The sequence below is a fragment of the Synchiropus splendidus genome, chromosome 15 (genome assembly GCF_027744825.2).
Source record: "Synchiropus splendidus isolate RoL2022-P1 chromosome 15, RoL_Sspl_1.0, whole genome shotgun sequence".
Classification (NCBI taxonomy): Eukaryota; Metazoa; Chordata; class Actinopteri; order Syngnathiformes; family Callionymidae; genus Synchiropus; species Synchiropus splendidus.
Window position 1 is genome coordinate 13,783,448 of NC_071348.1, and position 25,613 is coordinate 13,809,060.

The following is a 25,613-nucleotide window of genomic DNA, read 5'->3' on the forward strand; positions in this document are numbered from 1 at the left end:
CAATCAGCACCCCACTCTCTCTGACACAGTTGCTGACTGTGAGGCACTTGTACAGGCTGTTCTGTGGCAAGTCATCAAGGGCTCTTTTCCCTAAAGCAAAGACTTGTAACGGAGCTTGAAGGGGTTTCCATCTGCCCTCTTCATATTTTATTCATACTTTATGAATAAACACAAATGGAGTGGACCAGTGTGGAGATGTGGGCCTGGTCATATGTAGCGTTTGAACCTGGGTTATTTTCAGCCTCCAGTGTGGATGGTAAAGACAGGGCTGCTGTCTCTCTCCCTCTCCGTGTGAGATGCACTCGCAGGAAGGAAGAGCACTCATACATTTTCATTAAACACTCTTAATCTTAATTCATTGCTTATCAGGAGATGTGTGACCTCATTAACTTCGCCTTCTTCCCCAGCATGACTGGCACATGCTGCACACTTCTCTCCATCCTTCCTCTCCCATTTGTGCTCAGAGGTCCTCGCCCACTTCTCATCTCGCCCTCCTGGTGCCTGCCCCTTCAGAGGAGAGCTGCGCAGACCACTAAAAACTGAGTTCATTTGGAAGATAACCCAGTCTGCTCCTCTTGTGGAGAAGCTTCTGCACCACTTTAGCAATAAAAGTAACCAGAGTCACCAAAGGTCTTCAGGTGATTAATGTCACTGCAGATTCAAGGTGCGTGAACGTAACAGTGTGTTTCCCAAACCACATAGTTGGAAACAAGTGGTGGAACATGGCATGTTTTTAATCCAAGGGATTTGCCTGGTAAATGTTTAAAAAATGAATACATTAGGTGGGAAACCATTGAAATCCAAAAGCTACAGAGGTCAATTCTGGTGCTTTTCCATTAGAAGTTTCAAGGCTACTTGGCACCAAGTTGGTTGGTTTCCCATTAGAAGAAGTTCAACGCTGACTCCAGTCAGTAGTGTTGACTTTTTTTTAAATGTGAAAAGTATGACTTTCAAAATTCCAAATCAGTCTTTTGCTTTAAAAAAATGTGACCTGTTTTCCACTTTAGGCAGCTGTCAGTACAAGCACTCCCACATGTAGAGAAGCGGGTAAGGAGAACTACGAGCAGCGGCCATGTTGTCAAATTCAGCTATAATTCTATTTGCACATTCAAAAATTTGCAAATACAAAAGATTTGCCTGCAAAAAAAAAACACTTGCTGAAGGAGTTTAGCTTGCTCCAGTTTGAACATCAAAAACAACAAAGTCATTGGGAACTCAGGTATCAACCATTGTGTTTGGATGGGTCCAAAAACATAATAAAGTGACAAGAGAAAGGCCTCAAACTGTGTGCTGGGTTTGTGCTTCTGGACGATTGACGCCAACTCAGTTTGACAGCATTTAATTAAGTGAAATGAGATGGTGTCAATCTTCGGTGTTTTCTGTCCACGAGGGGCATATTTTTCAGCCGTATAGCGGAAGTGTTGAGGGGATCTCGCACCAGATGGATTGGAAGTGAAAATAGACTTGGCTTGCCTCTCGACGTGAAGAATTGCAGAGCTGGAACAGAGCTATCGTTCCTAATCCTCCCTCACTCCCTGTCTCCCCTTCCTCGCTCCTTCTGTCGTGCTCTCCCTTCCTCATATTTGTCCTGGCTCCGCTCGATCATCTGAGCTAATTCCCCCGGCCAAATGCCACCAAGTCCACCTCCTCCGTTACTGACTGTATTCTGCTCTCCCTCCCTCCTCTCGTAGGGCGCCGGCTGTACGGCCCTGGTGGTTGCCGTGGTAGCCAGGAAGCTGGAGTTGACCAAGGCGGAGAAGCATGTGCACAACTTCATGATGGACACGCAGCTCACCAAGCGGGTGCGTACGCGCCAGTAATCTCTCTGCCACAGTCGTATTAGGGGATTTTGTCAAGACTGGATAAACATCTTGTCCTTTTGCTGCCCTCCACCCAAGCATCACTCTGTTCTGTTGTGACACCCTTGTAGAGGGAGTCAAGGGAAGGTTACCAGTTTTACACCATTCTTCCCCCCCAACTCTTCCACCTCGCACCCTCTCATCACCTCTCCTGTCCTCTGACTGTTTGCTGCCACGATAAATCCCTGTCCTCCTCACTTCAGTCCGTCATCTTTGCCATTCTCTTCCTGCCCCTACCTGACTCCATCACTCACTCTCTCCACCCTCGGCTGCTTTTCAATTTTTCATACACTTGAAGTTTTAAAAATAGCTCCCATATCAAATATGTAGGGTACCTTATGGCAGCGTGGTATCTGGGTGACCAACTGGGGTTGAGTGATCGATAGTCTGGAGACTCTCAACTGTGTCATCCTTTCCTAATATTGCCTCTGCATGTCATCAGATTGTGGCACTGTAGTCACTTGATATGTGGAGTGATTCACACCCTGGGGTTCACTGCATGGGTTTGTTAGGCTCTTAAAGTTAAAGACTGAAAATAAAGTTGCATGAGAGAGTCAGAAAAATGCAATATAAAAATGAAAGAAACAAATATAGAGATGAAGAAAATAATCAATCCACAACCATCAGACCTTCTCAACAAATAATAAATAATATCAAAAAGACATAAATTCTACCCAGTCATAATTAGAATGAAGAAAAACTGTTTGATTTTCTGAGGAAACAATCATTTTCCATAAGTTTCAAGATCAAGAGCATCATTTAAAAACAAGATCAAAACGCTCATTCTGAGTAAATATGTTCTTGAAACAAGAAATTATCTGTTCAAAAATGTAGCTTTTCACAGCCCAAAATGAGAATAATATACTCAATTTAAGCAGAGATTATCTGGTGTTAAGATGGTTTTTCCTGTCAATTATAGACAGACAAGAGTCTTAGTGAAGTCAAACACCAGAAATAAGGAACACAATTAATTGAAAAAAATATATATCTTTTTAATAACCACATCATCTGGCTACGCTGATGGTGTAGCCAGAAGAACCACCTCTGCGAATAAACGGATTGGGCTGAAGTAGAAGAAGATATGAGCAGTGTTGAGCGATTTGCCAGTAGCTTTTGAGGAAGAAGCATAGGTTCATGAACAAAGGACGTTTGTCTTTATCTTGACACCGTGGTCACGTAAAAGAGAGGCAGAAGTTGGGGTTAGGCAAGCCATGGGATGGCCCTCCTTTCATTCTACAAAAAATATTTGCCATTTAAAGCCCCTCAAAGGGCCATGGTCTTCAGTCTTGGAGCTGCCTGTCGACACTAAGGAGGAGAGCCATCTAAGGGATTATAAATATCAACTGACATCCAATGTAATTCAGTGAAGAGAGCTTCTGACCACCAACACCAACTACACCTACACATCTGTACCTCTGCCTGGAATATTACGGAGATGTTTTGTTACTCCTTTGAAACACCTATGCATCAGCAAGCGATGATGGAGTCAACCTTTGGCATCAGCATAGGGCGCAAAAGTCCACTTGCCAAAGTCCAAAATTGGAGTGAGGACGTGTTGGTGAAGTACATCATTCTGAAGCAAGCATCGACAAAGGCGTACCAATGCTGAACATAAACACGTTTAAATGAATGTTTATTTCAATCTGCGTTGTAAATATCTGATGTGACATTTAACTATTATATGAAGGTAACTTCATATTATTTCATTACATCCAGTTACAATAATTCTTCCTGCTTGACACAGAGATTGAAAAGGAGTGAAGAACAGTTCTTATCATTTCTACATTTCATTCCCACTTTGTCGAACAAGCGGTTTTGTACAACGGTGTGTAAGAGTGTGTGTGTGAGGTCTTTTATGTTGTGTGTTACTGCCAGTATTTTTTTGTTTCTGTGAATTAGTTTAGTGTTACAATTGTGTGTGTGTGCATTTTGATTTGTTTGTAGTCATTTCTGTGTTGCTACTCATGAGACGCCTATATTACTCATCAATGGTGACAGTTATTTACAACCGCATTGACTTAATTGATCCAACATGATGATTATTTCATGAATGGTTTTTGTCTTGTTGTATCTCTTATATAATCTGGCAATTGTTTGAGAAGACAGGAATCTGCTTTTTACCTCAAAAAGTTATCCAGTGAAAGGTGGTGTGGAGACGATTGTATTGTCAATATGACTTGGGGAATGAAAGTTCAATACATTTTTCAAAATGAAAATGGTCAGGGAGGAAGTTTGAATAAAGTAGTGGGTCTCATTACTCGCTTGAAAATTCAATTTTATGTCATAAAGTTAAATTGCTTTTCAAAGTAATCAAACCAGTTGTTGTAAACATACTGAGAAGGAATTTCGCTATAATCTCTCTTATTCCGCTTATATTTTAGTGAGCATATGTGCCACCTCTTTAAAATTACTAAATTGATAACTCTTACACTTCATATATGTACCAACACATTGAAAAATATGAAAATATTGAAATATCTTCAAGAAAATATGTTAAATTGTGGACGTCTTTGATGATTGTTTTCTATCTTGAATGTCTTTGGTATGTGTCTATGTTGTCATTGGCTGAACCTTATCCAATGTAAGTGAAATGAAACCATTAAACAGAGAGCATTAGCATGAGAAGTTTGCGAGAGGAATTACAATATGTGGACAAAGCAAGCAGATTCCTGTCATATAGGATTCTAGAAGTCTTTTGATATTCAGATTTTTTGATGTATGATCAATATGTGCATGTGTAAACCATAAAAAAATGCATTTCTGTTAGCACTGTGACTTAATGTCTAAGAAACGGCTTTAAGTGAAGTCAAATGAAGCCTCCTCCTGTACAAACCAGAGCTCCAGGTCCAGGTGGTTGAAAAAGTACCGTGCATTCAACATAAATATTTATTGAGTCTCCTCTAGATGTGTTTCAAAAAGCCTCAAAGTGTAATTTGTCGCCACATCTGGTTTGGAATTAAGTGATTCGAGCGCCGCCTTTATTGCAACGCTCCGTTCCAGATACAATAAATCACTGAATACTCATTTAGTATGCAACCCAAGATGTTTATTGATGGGAATTGACAGAGCCAAGGAGATGTATTTGACAGAGAGCAGTATTCACGGTGACATTTCCTTCAAAGGTCTTGGGTTTATACAGTGGTAATTGTCTCCTGCCCTCTATTACTGAGGGAGCGATGATTGAAGCGCTGATATACACATTGATTTACATGCCTGAGGCCGTTCTCCTCCATATCATTGGAACAAGCCACTACAATCACTCAGGGCTTCAGAATGGATGCTGCGACAATATCCTGTCGTCATTTGACATGCACACACACACACACTGAGTCTCACACACAGCTTGACTTCAGCGCAAGGGTCTTTCTTTCTCTTTCGCTGGGATTAACCAGAATGTCAATGAAATGCCAGTTGGTGACGCCCTCACCCACTGGACGGCTATTAATAACCAAGTTAGGTGCCCTTGTGTTGCCTCTGCCTGCTGCTTAGATGAGGGTCGCTGGATGCTTGAGTGAAATTTGGGAGGTTGTAGAAGTTACCATGTTACGTTCACCCTAGTCGAGAGGATAAGGCTCCAATTGGTGTCCCATGGAGATACGTCGCCCAAGCTCTCAGAGATGGAATCATATGGAGCTAGATCTCCGCCACCGACTTGAGTGAACGTGTTTTGGTCGTTGTACACTCAAGACATGTTTCCTGCACTCACAACCATCCCGTTGCTCGCTCAACGGGATAATAAAAATGGCGCAAGACAGTGGAAACAGCGCACAACAGCCTCAGGTAAGTCATAACCTTAAAAGTTTTCTTGGGCCATTTTTATTAATTTAGGATTTAGTTCCAGAACTACTCGCCTTCCCCGTTCACTGAAACGTCTTGTGAATGGTGGAGAGGTTCGGCCAATGAGAGCAGAGGACTTCGAGAGGCAGCTCAGTGATTGGCTGACTTTGGTGGCAGTCTCGTTGAGCGCACTTGTATGTGACGTTGAGCAAGCAACAAGATGGTTGTGAGCGCAGAAAACATGTCTTGAGTGTACAACAACCAAAACACGTTCGCTCAAGTCGGTTTAGTTTATTATCCTGAATTAGCACAGATGTGTGTTGTCAACTTCACAGTTCTAACAGATTCCTCCTCAAGTACGATACAAGTACTAAAAGTCTTGGACAATCTTTAGGTGTAAAAGAAAAAAAATGTGATTTTATGAAAGAAAATCGGGCCTTTCCTGTGGACAGACATGTGCGTGCGTATTGAGGTGAAAAACACTTGCAGCTGCCGTGATGAAAATAGACAGTTGGAAAACAAGTTTGGTATTCAAGTTTGGAGTGTTTATTGAATGAGAAAATGAGTTGGAAAGTGATTACATTATTAGTTTCAGGTTTAGCTAAGGTGTTTATGTCCAAACACGACTTCCAAAAAAAGACCTGGAGGGAAGGTACACTTATCGGATTAGTTACTTGCTAATGTGTTGCTAATACACGCATGAATATGTATTTATGATAGTATATGTTTGCTAAACCAAAATAATACCAGCAACCTTACCACTTTAGATTGGGAAAGAGGTGCAGAAAAAACGATCTCTATAAATTCAGCCATTCTTAAAATAAAAAATACAATAGATACATTTTCATTTTATTACATGTGTTTCAGTACATTCACAATCTTGAAACTCCTGGTGTTTGATGATGAAACTGACCATGTACTATCTGTGTTTATGTTTAAATGTGATGGTTACATATGTGTAGAGATGCTCTTCTCGCAGTTGTCTTCGCAATCCCTGTTCGCCAGTTTTATTTAATTGTTGTTCTAGATCAGCATCTCTTGCTGCGTGTTCATCACCTGAGATGCAACGATATCTGGTATCTGTGTCTGGTTCTTACCAAGTTGAAATTAGTTGTGTTGTCTCACAGTAATGTTGAATCACTTTCAGATGCATGAAATCTCACCTATCTGGTGAAAAACAAAAGCTTGGCATCAACTGAACCTGCAGGCAAGATGCAAGGGTTAAGTGTCTGTGTCAAGAACTATTACTAAGATGAAAGCTAGCAGAGTTTCTCTCATTGGTACAGACATCTTGAGTCACTCATTTATCATGCAGTTAAACAGGCATGTGTACTTGTACATACAGATCAAAGCCCCCATAATAGACATGTTGTTCATAGTGTGACATTCAACACTTGGTAGAAGAGGTGCTTGTGCAAAGCTGTTTCAATAAATAGGCATTATGATGAATGAAAGAGACCTTCAGTGGTAGATAGAAAGTAATAAGTTCCACTTGATTCAGAAATTGTACATCAAGTGCTATCACTCTGGAGCCAGTCTTGGAGTTTCATTGCTGGTATCACCACGTGCCACGCCTTGATGATGATCATGGCTAAACTTTCTAAGTGATCTTGAGTAGAATTTGTACTTCAGTGACCTGCTTTTCAAGGATGATGCAGTCCTGCTCTCCTCCTCAGTATGAGACCTTCAGTGCTCATTTGAAACTGGCTTGACTGTAGAAGATTCAGTGGCGAGAAGTGAAGAGGTGCCCGGTGCGTGTCCAGCTCTGAATGTGCGCTTCTGTGCAGTTTGGCCGTGACAAAGTCATAAACCAAATAACGCTCTGTCCCAGACTCGCCTCATCCCTGTCCCAGCTCCAGCCCACAACAGGACATCAAACCCTGGAGTGAGCACTCCAGCCTCGGAGGTGTGAAGAGCGAGCACCTCCCCTGTGACACTCTACCACGGTCCAGAGACAGGAAAGGTTTTACACCTCAATATGAAGAAAAAACAGTCAGTAAATGTAGCTAACAGGACACGTCTGCATACAGAGGCTGCGTTATACACAATAACAAAGCTCGTTGTGGGTCAGCTGATCGGTCCGCGCACGTTATGTTTTTCTGGCTTTTTTCGGGGGCGTTCAAGTTCTGGATTTTCATTCAAAATCCGAAGCAAAAAAATCTCGAAATTTTTGTTCAAATTTGGTTTGTTCGAATTCCAGGACGTTCGAAAACCGAGGTACCACTGTGTGTGTGTGTATATATATATATATATATATATATATATATATGTATGTATATGTATGTATATATATATACATATATATGTATGTATATATATATATATATGTGAGGTGATGTCTTTCCTACATCAAGTGCACAAATTTATTTACATAATCTTTCCTTTTGTTCTTGTTGTTTTGTTTTGTTGTTGGTAATGATGACTCTCATTTAAACAAAGAGCCTCCACCAAGGGTCTCAGGTCGGCCCGTGGGGAACGTGTCTGCCCTGACTAATGTCTCATTTAGAGATCGGTTGAGCAGAAATCGTTCACCTGAGACTGTGGTTGTCTTCATCAGGGTGGCGACTGAGGTGGGTGGGTTTGTTGACCAAGCCACCTGTGCACACTTCATGTGGGATTTCCGTCAGCTCAGAGGAGACGCGGGGAAATGAGATAGATGTTCCTTCTGTCTGAATGACAATGAAAAATCTCTTTTCTAGATGCATGAAATAGGACTCTCAGTAGTTATCTCATGATGTGCGTGTGATGTTTCTTTGCTAGCTCCAGATATGAAAGGGTTAAAGCCCTGCTTTGTAATTCCAGCTGAGGTAATCTAATCATGAAGGGGTGATGTGCTTAATGTTCTTAGTGCCAGCTTGCTCACAGTTCAGTGGACTGTTCTGCTGAGAGGATTTACAGTCTTTAATTAATAACACTTGAAGTTGAGCGTGTGTGTGTGTCCTTGTGTGTGATGGAAGGACTCAAATGTAAAGGGTCAAAGGTGCCGATTGTCACTCCATTTCCCTGCACACTCTCATATCAGCATCGGAGCACAAGTTGGACTCTTCAGCTCTTTCAGGCAATTGACTGCGGTGATACTTTGACCTTGCCGTATTCACAAGGTCAATATTCCTGTCATTTCTTCCTGCATTAGATTTGGCGCTCGTAATTAAAAGAAGTATTCCCTGCACCTATTGAGAAACGGCAGTGCCTCCCCATCTTTCACCATCCTGCTCCAGACATCCAGTCCCGGAGGATTCGGCCGGTGCTGGCGCTAAACAGTAAAAATAACTCGCTCAGTGGATGCGCTGCAACATAATGACCATTACCATGATGCTTCCTTCCACACAGACATCACAGGGAGCAATTTATTGTCTCCGGGGGCCCAACGACAAACCTGCACTCACCCTTACTTATTCAGCAAAATGGAACATTTACATATGAATTCTGCACTGCCAGAAACCTCTTCTGCTCGGACTGTGGACTGACTCTACCAAGAGAGGATCCAGGTTACTGTTGCCTTGAGCTGGATGTGAAAAAAAAAACAAAAAAACACACAAACATTTTGGTATTTACCACCCGTTATTTTAACAAGGAAGTGGGAGAGGCTCCGTGTGAGGGTGGGTGCAGTGAAGCCACGTGTCACGCCGACACGTTGCCTGGTTAATTCACCTGCTTGTTGTTGTTTCCTGCTCTCCTAAGAAACGTCTCTGAATCCCATTGCCTCAGTGGCTAGTTACTAATTGCATACATGGGTCATTACGGCTCTTCTGAGCCGCAGAGGTCAGGTGTCAAGGATTTTGTTTTTCTCTTTGAGGAGGAAACCTCTAATGAGTGCACACTCTTCTCCTGTAGCTCGGTTGCAGCTGAATTGCAAATTATTCAATGCTAATTTTAGAACTATAAATCTTAAAATGTAGCTCAAGTTATGCTGGATTTAAAGACAAACTCAATAATATAAATAAAAATAAGCCATGGAAGAATATTAAACACGACAACAGCTACAGTCTGGTGTTTGACTTAAACCTCCCAAATATATGCCAATGTTTTTACAGATACGGCGTTCAGTGCCAGTGTGGGCAGCAAAACTACTTTCCAGATTATCATTTTCCAACTTAACTAGCCAAATATGAACATAGTGCCTTCCTTAATGTCATGGAAACATGACATTTTTTTGCTTCATTATTTTTCACTTCATAATAGTTCAACCACTATCAACCTTGTGTTGAAAACATTCACCGCAACTCAAATAAAACAAAGGGAAGATTTGAAAGTCTCTTAGACTGACTTAGCATTTAGCATGATTTCACCATTCCCTGTGTTAAACATGGAGTTTCACCTGAAAACGTGTGTTGAATAGACTACACAAATTATCTAAAGAGTCAAATCAGTTGAGCATGAAGTCTGTCGGTTACGATCAAGATACACCGTAAATTCCGGACTATATGGTGCTACTTTTTTCTCTGAGCCCTGCGGCTTGTACAACAGCGCGGCTAATATAAGGATTTTTACAGGCTGAAATAAATCAGAGGTGATGAAACCAGAGGCTTTTTATTTACCCTTAAAGCAGAACAGAGTCAATCTTCTGGAGGTCTGGAACCGAGAAGCAGCCGCTGAGACCGGCAGTGGTGTCAGAACATTGGGCACGCAGGCTAAAACAGCGCATTTTGAGGGCTTTAATGTGAATACAAGATGTGAGACAAAGTGTGTTCGGCTCAAAAGTCCGACATGAAGACAAAGTGAGTTGGGTTTCGGCTACTGACTTGATCCCGGCTGGAGAGCTGCACCTTGTCTATTGTAAGAGCAGCGTGGATAAGTCAAGACGCTGTGTATTATACAGCTTGCTATTTCCTCACTCTCTACCCTGTTTTCAAAACTAGTTTTGAAAAAGTTTTGAAGATGATGCACCACTGACTTGTCCACAGCACAGACTGCACCACTGCACACACGGCTTATAGAATGGTGCAGCTTATGTATGAACAAGATCTATTTTCCTTCTTATATTTAGTGGGTGCAGCTAATATTCCGGTGCGCTCTGTAGTTCGGAACTTACTGTGTATATATATATATATATATATATATATATATATATATATTTATTTTTTTTTAATATATATATATATATATATATATATATATATATATATATATATATATATATATATATATATATATATATATATATATATATATATATATATATATATATATATATATATTTATTTTTTTTTAATATATATATATATATATATACACATATATAGGCCTGGGTCCATTTGGGTCAAAAGTCCACGATATGAACACAAACAACAACGGTGTTCAGAAACAGTTTTGCAAAACTCCCAGAACACTGTGGTCTTGGATGACGGAGAACAGGACTCATTGAACATGGAGAAGTCTGATGCTTGCTATGAGTTTGGGTGCTTGATAATTCACATGTTTTCACCTCTTTTAGGGTGTCAAACAACTGATTTCATTGCTAGACCGATTTACTTAGATTAATAATGTTGGGTTTTGTAACTGTTTCCACTGATGCCATCGCGCAGCTGTGCAGCTCTCAGGAGGGAAACTGTGCGGAGCAGGAGAGACTGAGGCTGATATCACTCATATTAACAGAGATGACAGACTCTTCACTGATCATTTGGACGTCTGGCTCCGTATTCCACTGATAAAAACCGCTCGACCCTCAGTAATCTCTGCCAACACAGACACTCTCGCACATCTACTGTTGGCTGTTAAAAGTGTGCAACGCCACATTCTGTTAAAGCGGTCCGTCATCACTTCATAACTTTAGGCTGACGGTGACTTCTAGTGTTTGGGACTGACAGAGAATACGTAGGACACCCGAGTGTCGCCCGGGTGATGCCGACTTCCTCGAGACGCACTTCTTCATGGGTCACAAACCAGCTTTCTCACACGCAGCGCCTCCATCTGAGGCCATCCGAGACAAGACCTCTGTGAAAAGCCCCAGTGGCACCCACTTCTATCTCTCACTTCTTCTGCCTTCATGTTCACTTCCTCTTTGAACTCTTCAGAGGTGGAAACTTGACTTTGAGTTGTTAGTTCTGATATATTCAAAGCTACCTCTGTGATTTAAGAGAAAATATTTGTGAGATAATATTTGAGCTTTAATCTGGTCTGTTTAAGTGGAGGAAAGGTGGATGAAGATGATGATGCTTTTGTGGCGGGTCTGCTGACCGAGCCCTTTGAAAGGTGATCTTCTGGCTGCTTCCGGTCACCGGCTGTGATCAGACTCTTTTAAAGTTGAGTCAGATTATGGGACTAACATTCACAATCGCTGGAGGAGCTGCTGCACTTCTGGATGTCCTCACCTTCCTTCCCATGCTTCGATTAAGACATGCTGATTTTTCTCTTCGCCGCATGGTATCAATAGCTCTTGTCCTTTCTCATGTACCTGCCATAAGGTGAGCAGCAGGGAGGCAACAGATCTTTGACCTGATTTCACCATATGGCCTTAACTCCAGAGGAACAACCCATATGGTTGGAACATGGCTGACTCTGGTGTCGCTTGGCTCCGTATGAGAGAAACCGTGTGAGCCTGGCTGTATCTGGGTTATGCTTGAGGTGATCTCAGCACAGGATTGATGTCTGTTTGTGAGCCTACCACGCTGTCGTTCATCATATTTCACTCCCCCAGCGGTGATTAATCCGATGATAAATAGGATTTGACTTGTCAATTTAAGTGTATACACCCTGATAAGTGGAGTGTTTAGTGAGGTTTGTTGGTCAGGCTTAGTCGTAGTTAGGCTTTACTCACTGAGAATTGAACTCTTAACTTCCACTGTCTTTTTGCCCTATGAATATATATATATATATATATATATATATATATATATATATATATATATATATATATATATATATATATATATATATATATATATATACACATTTTTTTTTGTTTTTGATAATTGCGGAAATTTAAAATGTCCACATTATTTGACAAAAAATATGATTGAATATGATTTTAGAAATGGATTTTGACATTCTTCATTTTTTTTTCTTTACTGTTCATCGAAATGTTTGTTCTTCTAGTATTACAATTGATTTATTTCAATCTATATTTAAGGAAAAGCTTTGTGGGAATGTTTTACTTTCCCCTCAGTTATTATATTAAAGTAAATTAATTACTTCATTTGTCATTGTGATTGTTTGTTCAATTATTGCAATTAAAAAGTCCAACTTGTGTCTAAATGTGTTAAGTATTATCCAACATGTTTTCTTTTTATGTAGAAAATCTTGAAAATATCATTTTGATAATATATTTTGTAATTTGTTTTTCTCCCTTGTCATTTCCTGGCATTTTGGGCAAGGTTTGCATTGTCTTTTTATTTAGTTATTTACAGTATATTGACAGTTTAAAATAAAAATGTGTTTAATGTTGATCAAAATATTTGATCTTTTTTCTATTTTATTTATTTTATTAACATAAAAATGTGAATAATTTAAATAAAATGGTCCATTTTTATCAAAATGTAAAGCTTATAATGATAATATGCAGCATTTTCTGGTATTCCAACATATTAGTTCATTCGTATTGAACATGTTCCAAACTGACTGACATAAAAAAATCTCCCCGTATTTATGTTCATTTTCATGTTGTTATTGCTAAATGGTTAAAGACATAAAAATCAAGTCGCCTAATGAGCTTGTCTTTTTACATTTTCGGAGATAATAGACGTTTAAAGTGTCCTCGAGTGGTAAAGACTTGAGATTAAGTTCTCATACGATGGTAATTGAAGATTTACTTCCATCTGGCCTTTGTCACGTTGAGGTGAAATATGTTGTTTATTTGTCTCCTCTCATCATGCTAGATTTACATTTTATTATGCCAACATCTGGTCCGCTGCTTCAGCGGCGAGAGCTCTCAATGAGTGCTAATATTCATTTCCCTGTGTGTGTCAGTGGCGTTCCTGGCGCCTCTGATGCTGGAGGATCAGCTCTTTCTGGTGCTGACTTCCTGTGTGCCATTCAAGCGGCATCTGCGGGACCTCGTGCCGCCGCCGTCCTGGTCCAACGCCAGTCGTGCGTGTGGGCGTATATGTGTGACAGCAGTCCTTGAATTCAGCGTAGGGTGCTGATTAGCCAAGCCGCCGGGGTCTTTTGTGCTTCTCAGACGGGGGTATAATTGTTCTTTGTCCCGAGATCAGCTTGCCTTTGAAGTCTCTCGTTGAATTCCTGTCCCAACAGATTTCTTCGCGTCGCCACTCGTCTGTAGTAAACACCTTGGCCTTCGCAGTCGTGGCGATAAAGCAGCCTGTAATGTACAGTACAGTCTCAGATATGGATGCGAAGAGTCTTGAGGAAATGCAGCTGAAGCCAGTGAAGAGGCCAAGAAATACCCATCAGGCTATTGACTTGGGCGACGTTCCCTGAGTGAGCGTCATTACATCTGGTATTTCCTCATATGCATGGAGGAAGATTGTCTCTGACAGCGAACTTAAGAGCAGTGACTCATGCTGCCATTTTCTCTCTTTGTGGCTGTTCAAATAAAGGTCGACTGGTTCTAATGGACTGCTGTGAAACTGGCAATAAAATTGAAATGATGGTGTTTGAATGAAATGGTTCTGTGCTTTTAAAACTATTGCGTCTTCTAGCGCTCTGAAGCAGTGTTTTTCAACCGGTGTGCACGCTTGTTTGCCCTGGGAAATAATCCACCTTCACCTCTGTCTACCAACATGAGGAGTTTGCAAGAATTTGGTCACATTCTTTCTATACACTATAGATCTATGTTGTGCAGTCGTTGAGCTGCGCATGGTGCTCTTCTTCCCCCACACGCTCACAACAAAGAAGCTGGTCAAATGTGTAACTTCCAGTCGTTTTAAAACCTGATGCGACTCTGACTTGACCACACACTTTCATGACACAATGATGGATTGTGCGTTATCCAGTGACACCAAAGACTGTCTGCACTTCAGGCCTAACAGAGCTAACAGCTAGCGTGAGGTCTCACTTCAAAACTTTGACATTCATCGAGGTTTGCCTAAAAGTTAGCTAAAAACTCAATGCTCAACCAAATAAATGCGCACCAAAATGTGACGAGAGACAGACACATTGATCTTATGAAGTTGAGGCAAAGAATGCTAAAAGTTTGTCTGGAAATGCCCCAAACTAAAATAAAATCATGCAGAAGATATTGTAATAAAATCCAAACAGTTATTTAAAATAAATGAATGAATCATGATGATGAGGTTTTTAAACAAACATATTTTCTGCAATTTGTTTCTGTAAATATCGTGGCAAAATAGTAATAATAAGATCAACCTTGATTCACTGTTTTTATTCAGGAGTACAAATTTGCTTCCACTCTTTTGGCTCTGATAAGCCATTCAACTGCCAGCGAGCCATTGATACCAGAGGTCATGGTGTTATATCTAGTTGGCTATGACCTTCAGGCTTTGGATTTTTGAGCTTCATGTCTGTAAATATTCAACACATGTGAAGCATTTTTGTGTTCTACTGCAGTCAGGGTGAAATTGAGTCCTCTGAAATGTTTGTAATTTTGTGTCAGCAAGTGACAGAGATGCTGAAAACTTGGGAAAATGGCAACTAAAAACCTGAACATGCAGTGAGTATGTGAGTATGCAGTTGAAGAGATGCTATAATGGTTATAAAAAAGAGACAATGTTGCCTCTCATCGTCAGTCCTCCCTCAGGAGAGGACTGTTTATGCTCACATGACAGGCATTGGCAAGCCATCGAGACAGACTGAGAGAACGAGGACAGACGCTCGGAAGAGGAAGTTGTCGTTTTTCATGTGGACAATTGAAAATGAGGCAGAAGAGACGACATCATCGTGACCAACCTGTTGCCTGTCTCATTGGCCACCTGTTGCTAACAGTGAGCCTGTCTTTGTTTTTGTGCCATTTGGGAGCAGATAAAGAACGCGGCGGCCAACGTGCTGAGGGAGACCTGGCTGATCTACAAACACACCAAGCTAATGAAGAAGATCGACCACTCCCGAGTCCGCAAGCACCAGCGGAAGTTCCTCCAGGCCATTCACCAGTGAGACCGCACCTCGTGCTCGCTCGCGCACACACACACACACAAGCTGGGTTACTTTTGAAATCAGATGTACTTTCTCAGCTCCCACTGAATGATAGCCAGATCTAGTGCACACACACACACACTCACACACACACACACACACACTGGGCTGAATCATCATCTAGTAATGGACTGGTTCATGCGGGGGAAAATATAGAGGCTGAGCAATCAGACCTTTGTTCACTTTTATATCAAATTACTCTGAGTAAACATAATGAATGATCGAAGTCATGACATCAGCATTCAGAACCAACAATAATCCATCGGTCGCCTGTAGCTACAGCATACAGTAAACAGTTCATCCTCATATGTGTTGGGCTATAGAAGCTTCAACCTCAACAGAGCTGGGTCACTAACAGGCTGCACACCTCTGAAGGGACCCGAAGTGATCCAGTCACGCTTGTGCTAGACAGGATTGGTTGAATTTTCTGGGTTAAAATTTCGCAGCTTCAAGTGTTGCAGTGCATAATGGGACGTGTTTCTTAGCAGCAGGCTACACATTATAACAGTATGTCACTGGTCAATTATTGTTATTAAAGGGACCAGATTGACGTGATGTAAAGTACCTTACATCTCATGACTCATAACAAAAGAATAATTCCCATCTGAAAATTCCATCTTGAATAGAATAAACATGATGGATGTCAAAGTTGGAATTAAGTTTAAATAAATAAATGAAATATATCTGAATAGGAACAAGCTGGTTTGATTGAAAGCGAATATTACAATGAATTAAATCAAATGAAAACAAGTGAAAACTGCTCAGAATGCACTCAACTCAGCTCCCCTCAGCCTGTCACTGGTCACCCAATGAAACCGGCCTAAAACTGGCAACATGGAAGCACTTCCTCCCATTCTCGACTTGACTGACATGGCCGTTAAGTTTGTCCCGCTTCCTCAGAGTCATCCTCCGTCTCCATCCCAGAATTAAATGACCCCTTTAATCCTCCTGGCTCCTTAATCTGTCAAGCTCGAGGACATTAACAAGCGCATTCTGAACCAGTCATGTCAGAAGTCTGAAGCATGTGGACCGTGAACCTGAGAGCTAATTTTGTGGTTCCGACCTCATGGCCGAGAGTTAGGCCAGTTCACGGGAGGAGTCTGGTGATAATGGTGGAAAACAGAGGGTAAAACTGTAAACTCATTTGACAAAAGTGCTAGAAGTAATTTGATGCCCCTGTGAGCGTCATTCCATGCTAGTTTTTTCTCGGCAACTCAGCAACAAATACAAACCATTTTTGGCTTTGTCCCTCTTTTGTGTGTTCTCAGTACAGTCAAGTTCTGATGCTAATTGCTTTATTTTCTGATGGTTATTTGTATTATAAATTAACACATATTAGCACATAACACATATATAACATATAACATGTGTTTACATATAATAGCGGTGCCTATCGCTGCATTTTCTGATGTATATTTACCGTCCCTTATTTTATAGATTATTAGGAAAACTATTTTCTATGTGCCTTTTCCTTGTCATTGCAGATGTGAAAAATCTTTGGGAACCACTGAGTTTAGCGGAACAAAACTGATAAGGAAATCTCGTTTAAACGGCAAAAACTCTAACTACTTGCTTATATAGATATCAGATTTATCAGCTATTTGATTCTTATCAATATATATATATTGAAGGTCTCACTCACAGCAGGCCCAGTGTGTGATGGCCCTTGAGGCCATTTAATTTTCCACATCTGATAAAGCTGATAGAGTGGAGCGGAGTGCTGCCCTGGTCAGTTGCCTATCTGGTTTATATCTGTAGCACTTTTTGTACAAATTTACATCAATAAAGCTGCAAAATGAATAAAAGAAGAACAATATCCAGCCCAAGTTTCAAGCAGTAATTGTCTGTAGTCTTTTGTACAAGATAGAAATTTATTTTTAAGTCACTGTATCACTTAATTCATTCATAGATTTGTATTTATTTATTTTTATTTATTTATTTTTAAATATTTTTTTCTTTCATTTTTTCAATTATACCAAAAAGGTAAATGTTAGAACATAACTAAATTAAATTTTCTGATAATATTTAGCTATCATTAACTGTACTATAGCTTCAGGTATCCCTGAATCTGTGGCACAAAAGTTGTTTGAAAGAGGGGAAGACGTCGTCTGGAGTTTTAATCTTATGACTAGCAGGATTTCATCAACACAGACTGTTTCATATCGCAGACAGAGCTCTCGATCAATATTAGAAAAATATTCTCAGGGAGTCTATATACAAACACAGGCCTTTATAATCCTGCAGTAACAGCAGTGATGTCAGAGAGGCAGTCTGATATTTACACAGAGATGTCGTGATCTTTCTAATGACTGACAGGCACAGCTGTTGTCTGGGTAGAAGCACACCAATGTGTGGAGTATTCCAGGTCCTACCCACCTGGCAGCACAGGCCGTACTGAAGACTGAAGTGCGTGTCATCCTTCTAGCAACACGGGAGAATCCCTGAGCACCAACACGAGCTAGGGAGCTTAATTTAGACAGAAAAATAACATTATTTATAGCTCTTTTTAGGGTCATTACTTTTAAATATTATGCTAATATTAGAAGGGATTAATCCAGTTAAAAAAGGCATCCACAAACATTTAGACCTGGAGGCATTAGCTCAGCAGTGGAGCGTCTATTTACAAGCTTTTTAACTTTTTATATGTGTGCTCTCCCTCTGTTTGCAGATTACGCAGTGTGAAAATGGAGCAGAGGAAACTCAGCGATCAGGCCAACACACTTGTGGACCTCTCCAAGGTGAGACACTGAGCAAAGTGGCTCTTCATTTATTTAGAAGGCCCAGTCAACACCGCTAGCATGAATGGTCAGAATCCCGAACGCGCATCTGTCCTCTTCGGCGGAGATATTGAGCAACGTTCTTCTCTTTCCATGATGACCTGCCTCGTTCTGTGGCTTTATGTCTCCTAGCAACCGGAACAAGTGTTAAAACAGGGATGACTGAGAGTGTGAGGAGGAGGGGCGGGGGGGTGCTCATGTTTTTCTGTGAGTGTGTGGGTGCCACAGTGAGAATGTGAGTGCACACGTGTGTGTGTGTGTGTGTGTTCCTTTCATTCTCTCTCTTGTTCTGTCTATCTTCACAACGTTCCGCCCACACAGAGACTTCCCTCCAGCCTCATCTTTATTGCTTCTTCTCCTTAGTCTTCTTGGACATCTTTTCATTTTGCTCACAATCTCATAAGCTTCTCTTGATCCCTGTGATGGCCCACTTTGATTCTTTAGTCAACTTCATTATGTTGATTAATGTGTTAAACTCGAGGCCCAGGGTCCAATTCTGGCCCGCCAGGTCATTTCATATGGAGCTTTAAATACACATCGTTGACTCAAAACTCAATACTACTGTAAAGTGCACTCCAATGCCTGTGGATACGATGAGTTCATAAATGTAAACAGTGAATCGGAAAACCAAAAATATTGATGGAAGGGAACTGTGGAAAACAAACTGCCTCTTGTTATTTGGTCAGTGGTGAACCACAGAGAAGCATTAATCTAAAGCTAGCCTCCAGTCAATAAAAGAGAGAGCGGTGATAAACTGTTCCATGAGCCTGACCCAACTTAGACTGTGTAGCAGCTTTGGCTTCGAAGGTGATTCACTTTGGCAGCCCTGGTTAAGACCTCAGTCTGGATCTCACAGTTGTGAGGTGCATCTCCCCACTATAGAAAGCTCACAATGATGGTGAATCTATGTGTGTGTTCATGAGCGTATCTTCATCTGTCAGCCTCTCCAGTATGTGTCCTCCACCTTAACCTAGCTTCACACCTGTCCACTTCATATCCTTGTTACCACATCTACTAACTCAAATCCTTTTGCTTCCCATATTCCTCATCCAATACTGCCTCATCCAGCCTCCTTTACATGTCTCCACATGAGCTCATGAATGTTATTCAAACATGAGTAATAAACACAAATAAATGAAGTGGATTTGACCTGAGGGATTTGAGTTTGGCACACCTGCCTCTGAGTCTTGAGGTTGTAAGAACGAGTCAGCAAAAATGGCTGAGTGGCTGAAACTGGTCGACCAAAGACCAGAGAAATGTTGTAGACCAGACACAAACAGTAAAAGGAAGTGACTTAATAAAAGTAGAGGAAATGCTGCCTGATCTCTCTTCAACACTCCATCTTTATTCAAAACAATTCAACATGTGCTGCCATATTGATCTGAACTTGCTCCAGTCTGTTGCCACTGAGTCATTGCTGTGGTTTCAACTTCAGTCATGGAAAACTGAGAGGATGTTTCTCACAGACCGTCCAGTCTAAAGACATCAAGCAGATGTTTTCTGTCCAAAGAATTGGACCTAAGCTGAGGCGCTTTTGTCATATCGGTCAGTGGAGTGTGTTTTGCCATGTTGATCAGTCTGCTTATCTGCCCCTGGCTCAGATGCAGAGCGTCATGTACGAGCTCATGTCCGAGCTGAACGACCGCAGCGAGGACTTGGAGCGTCAGATGTTGTCCCTGGAGCAGCGCGTGGAGCAGCTGACCGCCGGCTTCAACGCTCTGCCCGCGCACCTCTCTGCCACCCTCAGTGCCCAGCACGCCGCCCTGGTCCACCTTCTGAAAGAGAGAGACGGACGAGACGGAGGCGGAGGAGGAGCCGTGGTTCCTCTCTCTCCCTCCACTTCACTAACCTCCACCCCAGCTGTGGTGTCTCCAGTCCAGGCAGCAGCTCCTGCAGCTCCACTCGCACAGCTCCCCCCTGTGGCCTCTGAATCCCCCCTGCCATCCTCACCCTTAACACCCGAGGCGAACCTTGAGACAAGTCCAAACACCTCCAGCTGCTGAGGACCCTCACTTCCAACCCTCCCTGCGAAGACGAGGGGGGAGAGGAGCATGCTGGACGAGGAAGCCACGATAATAATGGGATTAAGATAAATGGCTCATTTGAAAGATGCGACATGTTCAGGACTTCAGGGCGGAGGAGAGGAAAGAAGAGACAAACTCTAAAGGGTGTGAGGGGGAGGAGGGATGTCAGGTGGGTGAGCAATGGAAGTGAGGGGAGGAGCGAACACGGGGAAGGAAGAATAATGATAGGAACTTAGAGCTCCTGAATGGAATCCACTCTTAAAAAAAAAAAAAAAAAAAGCTCAAGCAGGCCTTTCTTGCTCTCTGCTATTATCTCTCTCTCATTTTCTTTCCCTCTCTCTCTCCCTCGCTCTCTCATCATCAGGAATTAATGACCATGACTTTTTATCCTTATGATGTATTTTCTATCTGAATGCTAATTGCGTGTTAACTAACAAGCATCCCTTTAACAGAAAGTTTGATCAATACGACCACGGAAAAAATGAAAAATAGTGGCTTGCACCACACACACACACTCACACACACACACACACACACAAGCAAAATCCCTCGCTTCATCCCGTCATCCATGCAATAGCAGTTTGCACAGCACAAGCCTTTCATCCGGCGGCACAGCCCTATTAACACCCACATAGCAACATGAATGCACTAAAGACCACACTGAAGCCGATACTGCCGATAATCAATGCACTGTCTCATACACTCAACTGCCAAGCTGCTTTAACATTTCATCAGGAGGGCTGACGTCTTTGAACTGTACCGTGACGTGGCAAACTTTAAATGTCAGATGTCAACTGGCAGCTCAGTCAAACAGAGTTAAAATTAAGTAAATAAAATGCCTTATGGTCAGGGAAAAATGAAAGTTAGAAGTATTCTTTCAAAAAATTCAAATAAGAATATATAACAGCGCAATATTTCTGTAAGTCGAGAAATAAAATGGGAATAAGAATATAGTTTTAAGTGAATATTACATATACATGATTAAGCCATATACTGGGATAGGAAGTATTTATTCATTTATTTATATGTGACAAAAATTGAATTCACTCACCAACACGTTTGACTGTACAGTTTCTAGTGTTTCACTGCCCTTAACAGGTTGTATCAAAGAAGTGATTCTATCACCCTATGAAGGGTTAAGATGCATCTGCATATTAAAGTGTGTACATTTGAGCCTTAATGATAGAAAAAAAAAGTTGAACAATCATGTGTTTTAGGGTTAGAGTTATAGATTTAAAGCAGGGTGCCAATTGCGTTGAATTACTTTACGTTCAATATGGATCCATGCGGTCATGCCTCTGGTTTACAGTTATGGGAAGAATCTCTTTTGTTTTATTGTCGGACAAAAATAGCTTGGAGTTAATTAAAATTTTATTTGACATCTTCAGCATTTTCCAGCAGATGTTTTGCTTATTGGGTCTCAGTGGCCAATTTGCAGCGTCTTTTTCTGAACCTGCTGCGGAGAGAGAAATAATAACACAATATATTATATTTATTTTATGGGAGGTAGGTCATTGTGACTCGGTCATTTATAAGTAGCTCATGAGCTGAAATTGTGTGGGCAGTTTTGAAACCTATTAAGAGTCCAAATTTATATATATATATATATTTTTTTTTTTTAAATTAATTAAAGTTTAAAAAGGCCCAATTCACTGAATCAGTGTTTACTATAACAATATCTCATAGGTAAATATATTCTTATTATTATTAATAATATTGATAGATTTATTTAAAAAATATATATATATAGTTATCTTCAAATGTAAAGTTCATAAGTAATAAGCATCTACAAAGAAATGTTTTGCCTTGATTTTTTTTCTCTATTGTTCTAGTTCAGTTGGGGCTCTTTATTTTTAAATGAAATTAATTCATTCACTTGTGTTTTAAAGCAGGGTGAATTTCCTTTGCTTTTTTATGTATTCATGACAAAAAAGAAACAAACATCGCAGTCTCCTGGGGTCAGAACTGCTGCCGCCCTCTATGAAATGCTAAAACAGCTTGCCGTACCACCCAGCACTGCCAAGAGATGTCGACACACTGTAAACAAAACAAACCACTTATCTTTTGTGAATGTGAGTGAATGCTTTAATTCAAAGTTACGACACTTTAGCGACTCCGTGGTGCCACTCCGCTGAGCTAAACAAATCACTGTTTGGGGTAAAACAAGCCCAGAGAAGGCGGCACAAGGGGTGCTGTGGTAAGCACTGACGGCACATTTCAATCCTCTGTCTGGATGGAGCTTGCATGTTCTTCATGTGCTAGCATGTGTGTTCGCTATTTATCCAGCAAAAACATGCATGGCGGCTCCGGAGAAACCTTGAAACACGAAAGATAATCACGAGACGTCCGTCAGAGGTTTGCTTTATGATGCATTCAAGACAACCGTGAACTCAGCAGGCTGGTGAGAAAGAAGGCAGACTAAAGGGCAGTAAGTCTCTCAGTCAGTCTCCTGGTGAAGAAAGAGCTGAGACATAAGGCTGCAGAGTTGATCTACACTCATTGCTAGCTTTGACCAAAAGGAACAAGATCGCTGGTACTGGTACCCCCCCAGGCTCACTGGACTCTCCCTCAGAGAGAGAGAGAGTGGAGGCCATAGTCAGGACGAGCCAGAGAAATCTCATTGCAATGCTTGTGTCCCCCTGTAGAGGGTTTATAAGGGAGCAGGTGCGTTGACTCTCTTGAAATAAGGAGGAAAATGAATCATATTTTGACACCTAACTGCCTAGTCTTGCTTTGGAGGATGATGTTTCAGACTTCAAATACTCCTGAGTTCACTGCTGTTTTCAGTGCAGCGTCAGTGAATGAATGAACCAGACATATTCTTTATATAAACCACGCATCTCATTTTTACTCTCTCGTTTGGTCATCATTTGAAATATTATGAGGTGGACTTGTAAAAACGGAAGGTTTTATTTAGATTTATGGAATTGCAATCAATTAACTGCATTAAGTGCTTTATGATTGAGATTTTTTGTTAAGTTTAAAAAGGCATTTATAAAAACAAGTTTGCACAATCTCCGCCACTGTTGTTTTATTGTGTTCAAACAAGTATCATTGTTCTTAACCAGGGGTCTCAAACTGGAGTGGGTGCGGGTTTTAGTTCCAACCGAACAAACACCAGGTGTCGGAACAGAAACCTGCACCCACTCTGGCCCTTTGAGGGCCGGTTTGAGGTGACATATAGTGGAAGGTTGAATGAGCTGATATTTAAACAGTGCGTGAATGTCAAGGAGACCCAACTCACTGCTTCTTTTTTTAGTCCCTAAACAATCCCCTTTTGTCATGAATGTATTCTGTGTGAAGAAACGCTCACTTAAACTGCCACACACACACGCACACACACACCCTTATATACACACACCTCAACAACCAAAGTGCTCTCTTTTAAATGGACTTCAATAAGAGGCAGGGAACCTGCTGTCACTGGGGACAAAAGACAGCGGGAGGCGTTGCAGATATCTCGACAATATTTCTGAGGGAACAACTGTGAAAATCCGGGCATGGACCTGTTACTCTGCTGTACATGGACTGCTGCTCCACACAGCTTTAAACGGATCACGGTGGACTCTGGATGAACACAAGGGAATCAAATCTTATAAAGGATGCATGGCCATGAGGGAACAGCTGTTCAGGAATGACTTTTGGTTTATATGAAAGGAATTATTTTGTGATGATGAAAAGAGACTAGCCTACCCTCTTTTAGAGACAATACTATCTTTTAGCAACACTCTGTGGCCGGAATACTGAACTACATACGCTCGGAATATTGTACAGTATGCTGTTGATGAAAAAAACTAGCTTTGTATTGCTTAGTCTTTTCTACCATTATGATTAAACAGTTATAGCGGATACCTACTATTACTAAACTATAGTATTCTTCTCATTCTTCATGGCAACTACGATAGGCCTACATGTATTATCAATATGATTATATCGACAAGGGAAGTGCCGTTCAAGGTTGAAATTATTTTGTAATTTTATTTTATCAGAGAGAATTAATAAAGTATATATCTATGATTTACAGCTTCGTGTCTGCGTTTTTGTGTCAGGCTTTTCCATCTGAACTAACATACATGAATTGCATCTGAACTCTATATTATTTTATTGACAACATCTTTTCAGCCTTTTTCATCTCATACAGAAGTTATAACTAAAGCATCCATGATGGAGGTGACTGAACGCTGATGGATGGAAAATGTAAGTTTAAAAAAACAGCACTAAAGCTATTGTTCTCAGCACTTTCTGCAGCAAATAGATCGCTCATCACTGAAACACTTCCAATGATTTTTAAGCATTTGAACTTCATTCAACTTCAAGTCAAGCATTCTGGTATCGAATGCGATTAATCATGATAAATTTATTATCCCAAATTTATTATTATTAGTAGTAGTATTTTTAATGGAGTCCCACCTATATATGTTTAAGGGACAGGAAATACTGCCAAGAAAGACAATAAGAAGGACAAGAATGTGCTGAATTGGTGCTGAACAGTTACAAAAAAAAAAATTAAGATAAAATATATAAATAAAGATTAACTCACACCTCAAGAGCCAGATAAATACAGTCTGAGGGCCGCCTGTGGCCCCTGTCTGATTTGCTTGCATCCAGATTTGTTTTCCCTTTTGAATCATTTTCTGTCACCAACCTCAAAGGTTTCTTTGGTCATGTTTATGTTAGAGTAGCATGTACTCATAATAAAAGGCTTCATAGATAGTCTTGCCTGTAGATGTGAGTTCACGTTACAATACAAACATAAATGCAAGTGTAACTTTGGGCCATGTTTAAGTGCTCCCATACAATGAAGCACACGAGGCAGGATGTGTTTTGATAAATCTCCGGACAAATCCAAACAACAATTACCATCACGCTCTCATCTGCCTTGAATACTCCGAGGTGTTGTTGCCAGGTAACAGGCATTGAGTGCTCAGTGTTCCGCAACATGTCATTTCAAATGTTTTTGTTATTGGATTTGACAATAATAAACACGGTTTGAGGTAAATGGTGCGGCGGTTCGTCTTGTCACATCACGGCGGTCTGGAGACCAGTGAATCTGAGATGCTAATAGCAGACGATTGAAGAAGGCAGCACAAAATGAGGTCACCTGTGGCTTTTAACGGTGCAAATAGCGC

At 40.9% G+C, this 25,613-nt stretch overlaps 1 protein-coding gene across 1 annotated transcript in view; it reads left to right on the forward strand.

Annotated features, from left to right (window-relative positions):
• Window positions 1-24,471, forward strand: part of kcnn3 (potassium intermediate/small conductance calcium-activated channel, subfamily N, member 3) — a 77,476-nt gene extending 53,005 nt beyond the window's left edge. Inside the window, exons 7-10 of the mRNA XM_053887573.1 lie at window positions 1,692-1,802; window positions 15,513-15,640; window positions 18,352-18,421; window positions 20,062-24,471. Coding sequence (XP_053743548.1) covers window positions 1,692-1,802; window positions 15,513-15,640; window positions 18,352-18,421; window positions 20,062-20,463 — 711 coding nt within the window. The 3' untranslated portion in view covers window positions 20,464-24,471. The remainder of the gene's footprint in view (window positions 1-1,691; window positions 1,803-15,512; window positions 15,641-18,351; window positions 18,422-20,061) is intronic.
• Window positions 24,472-25,613: the final 1,142 nt, after the last annotated feature.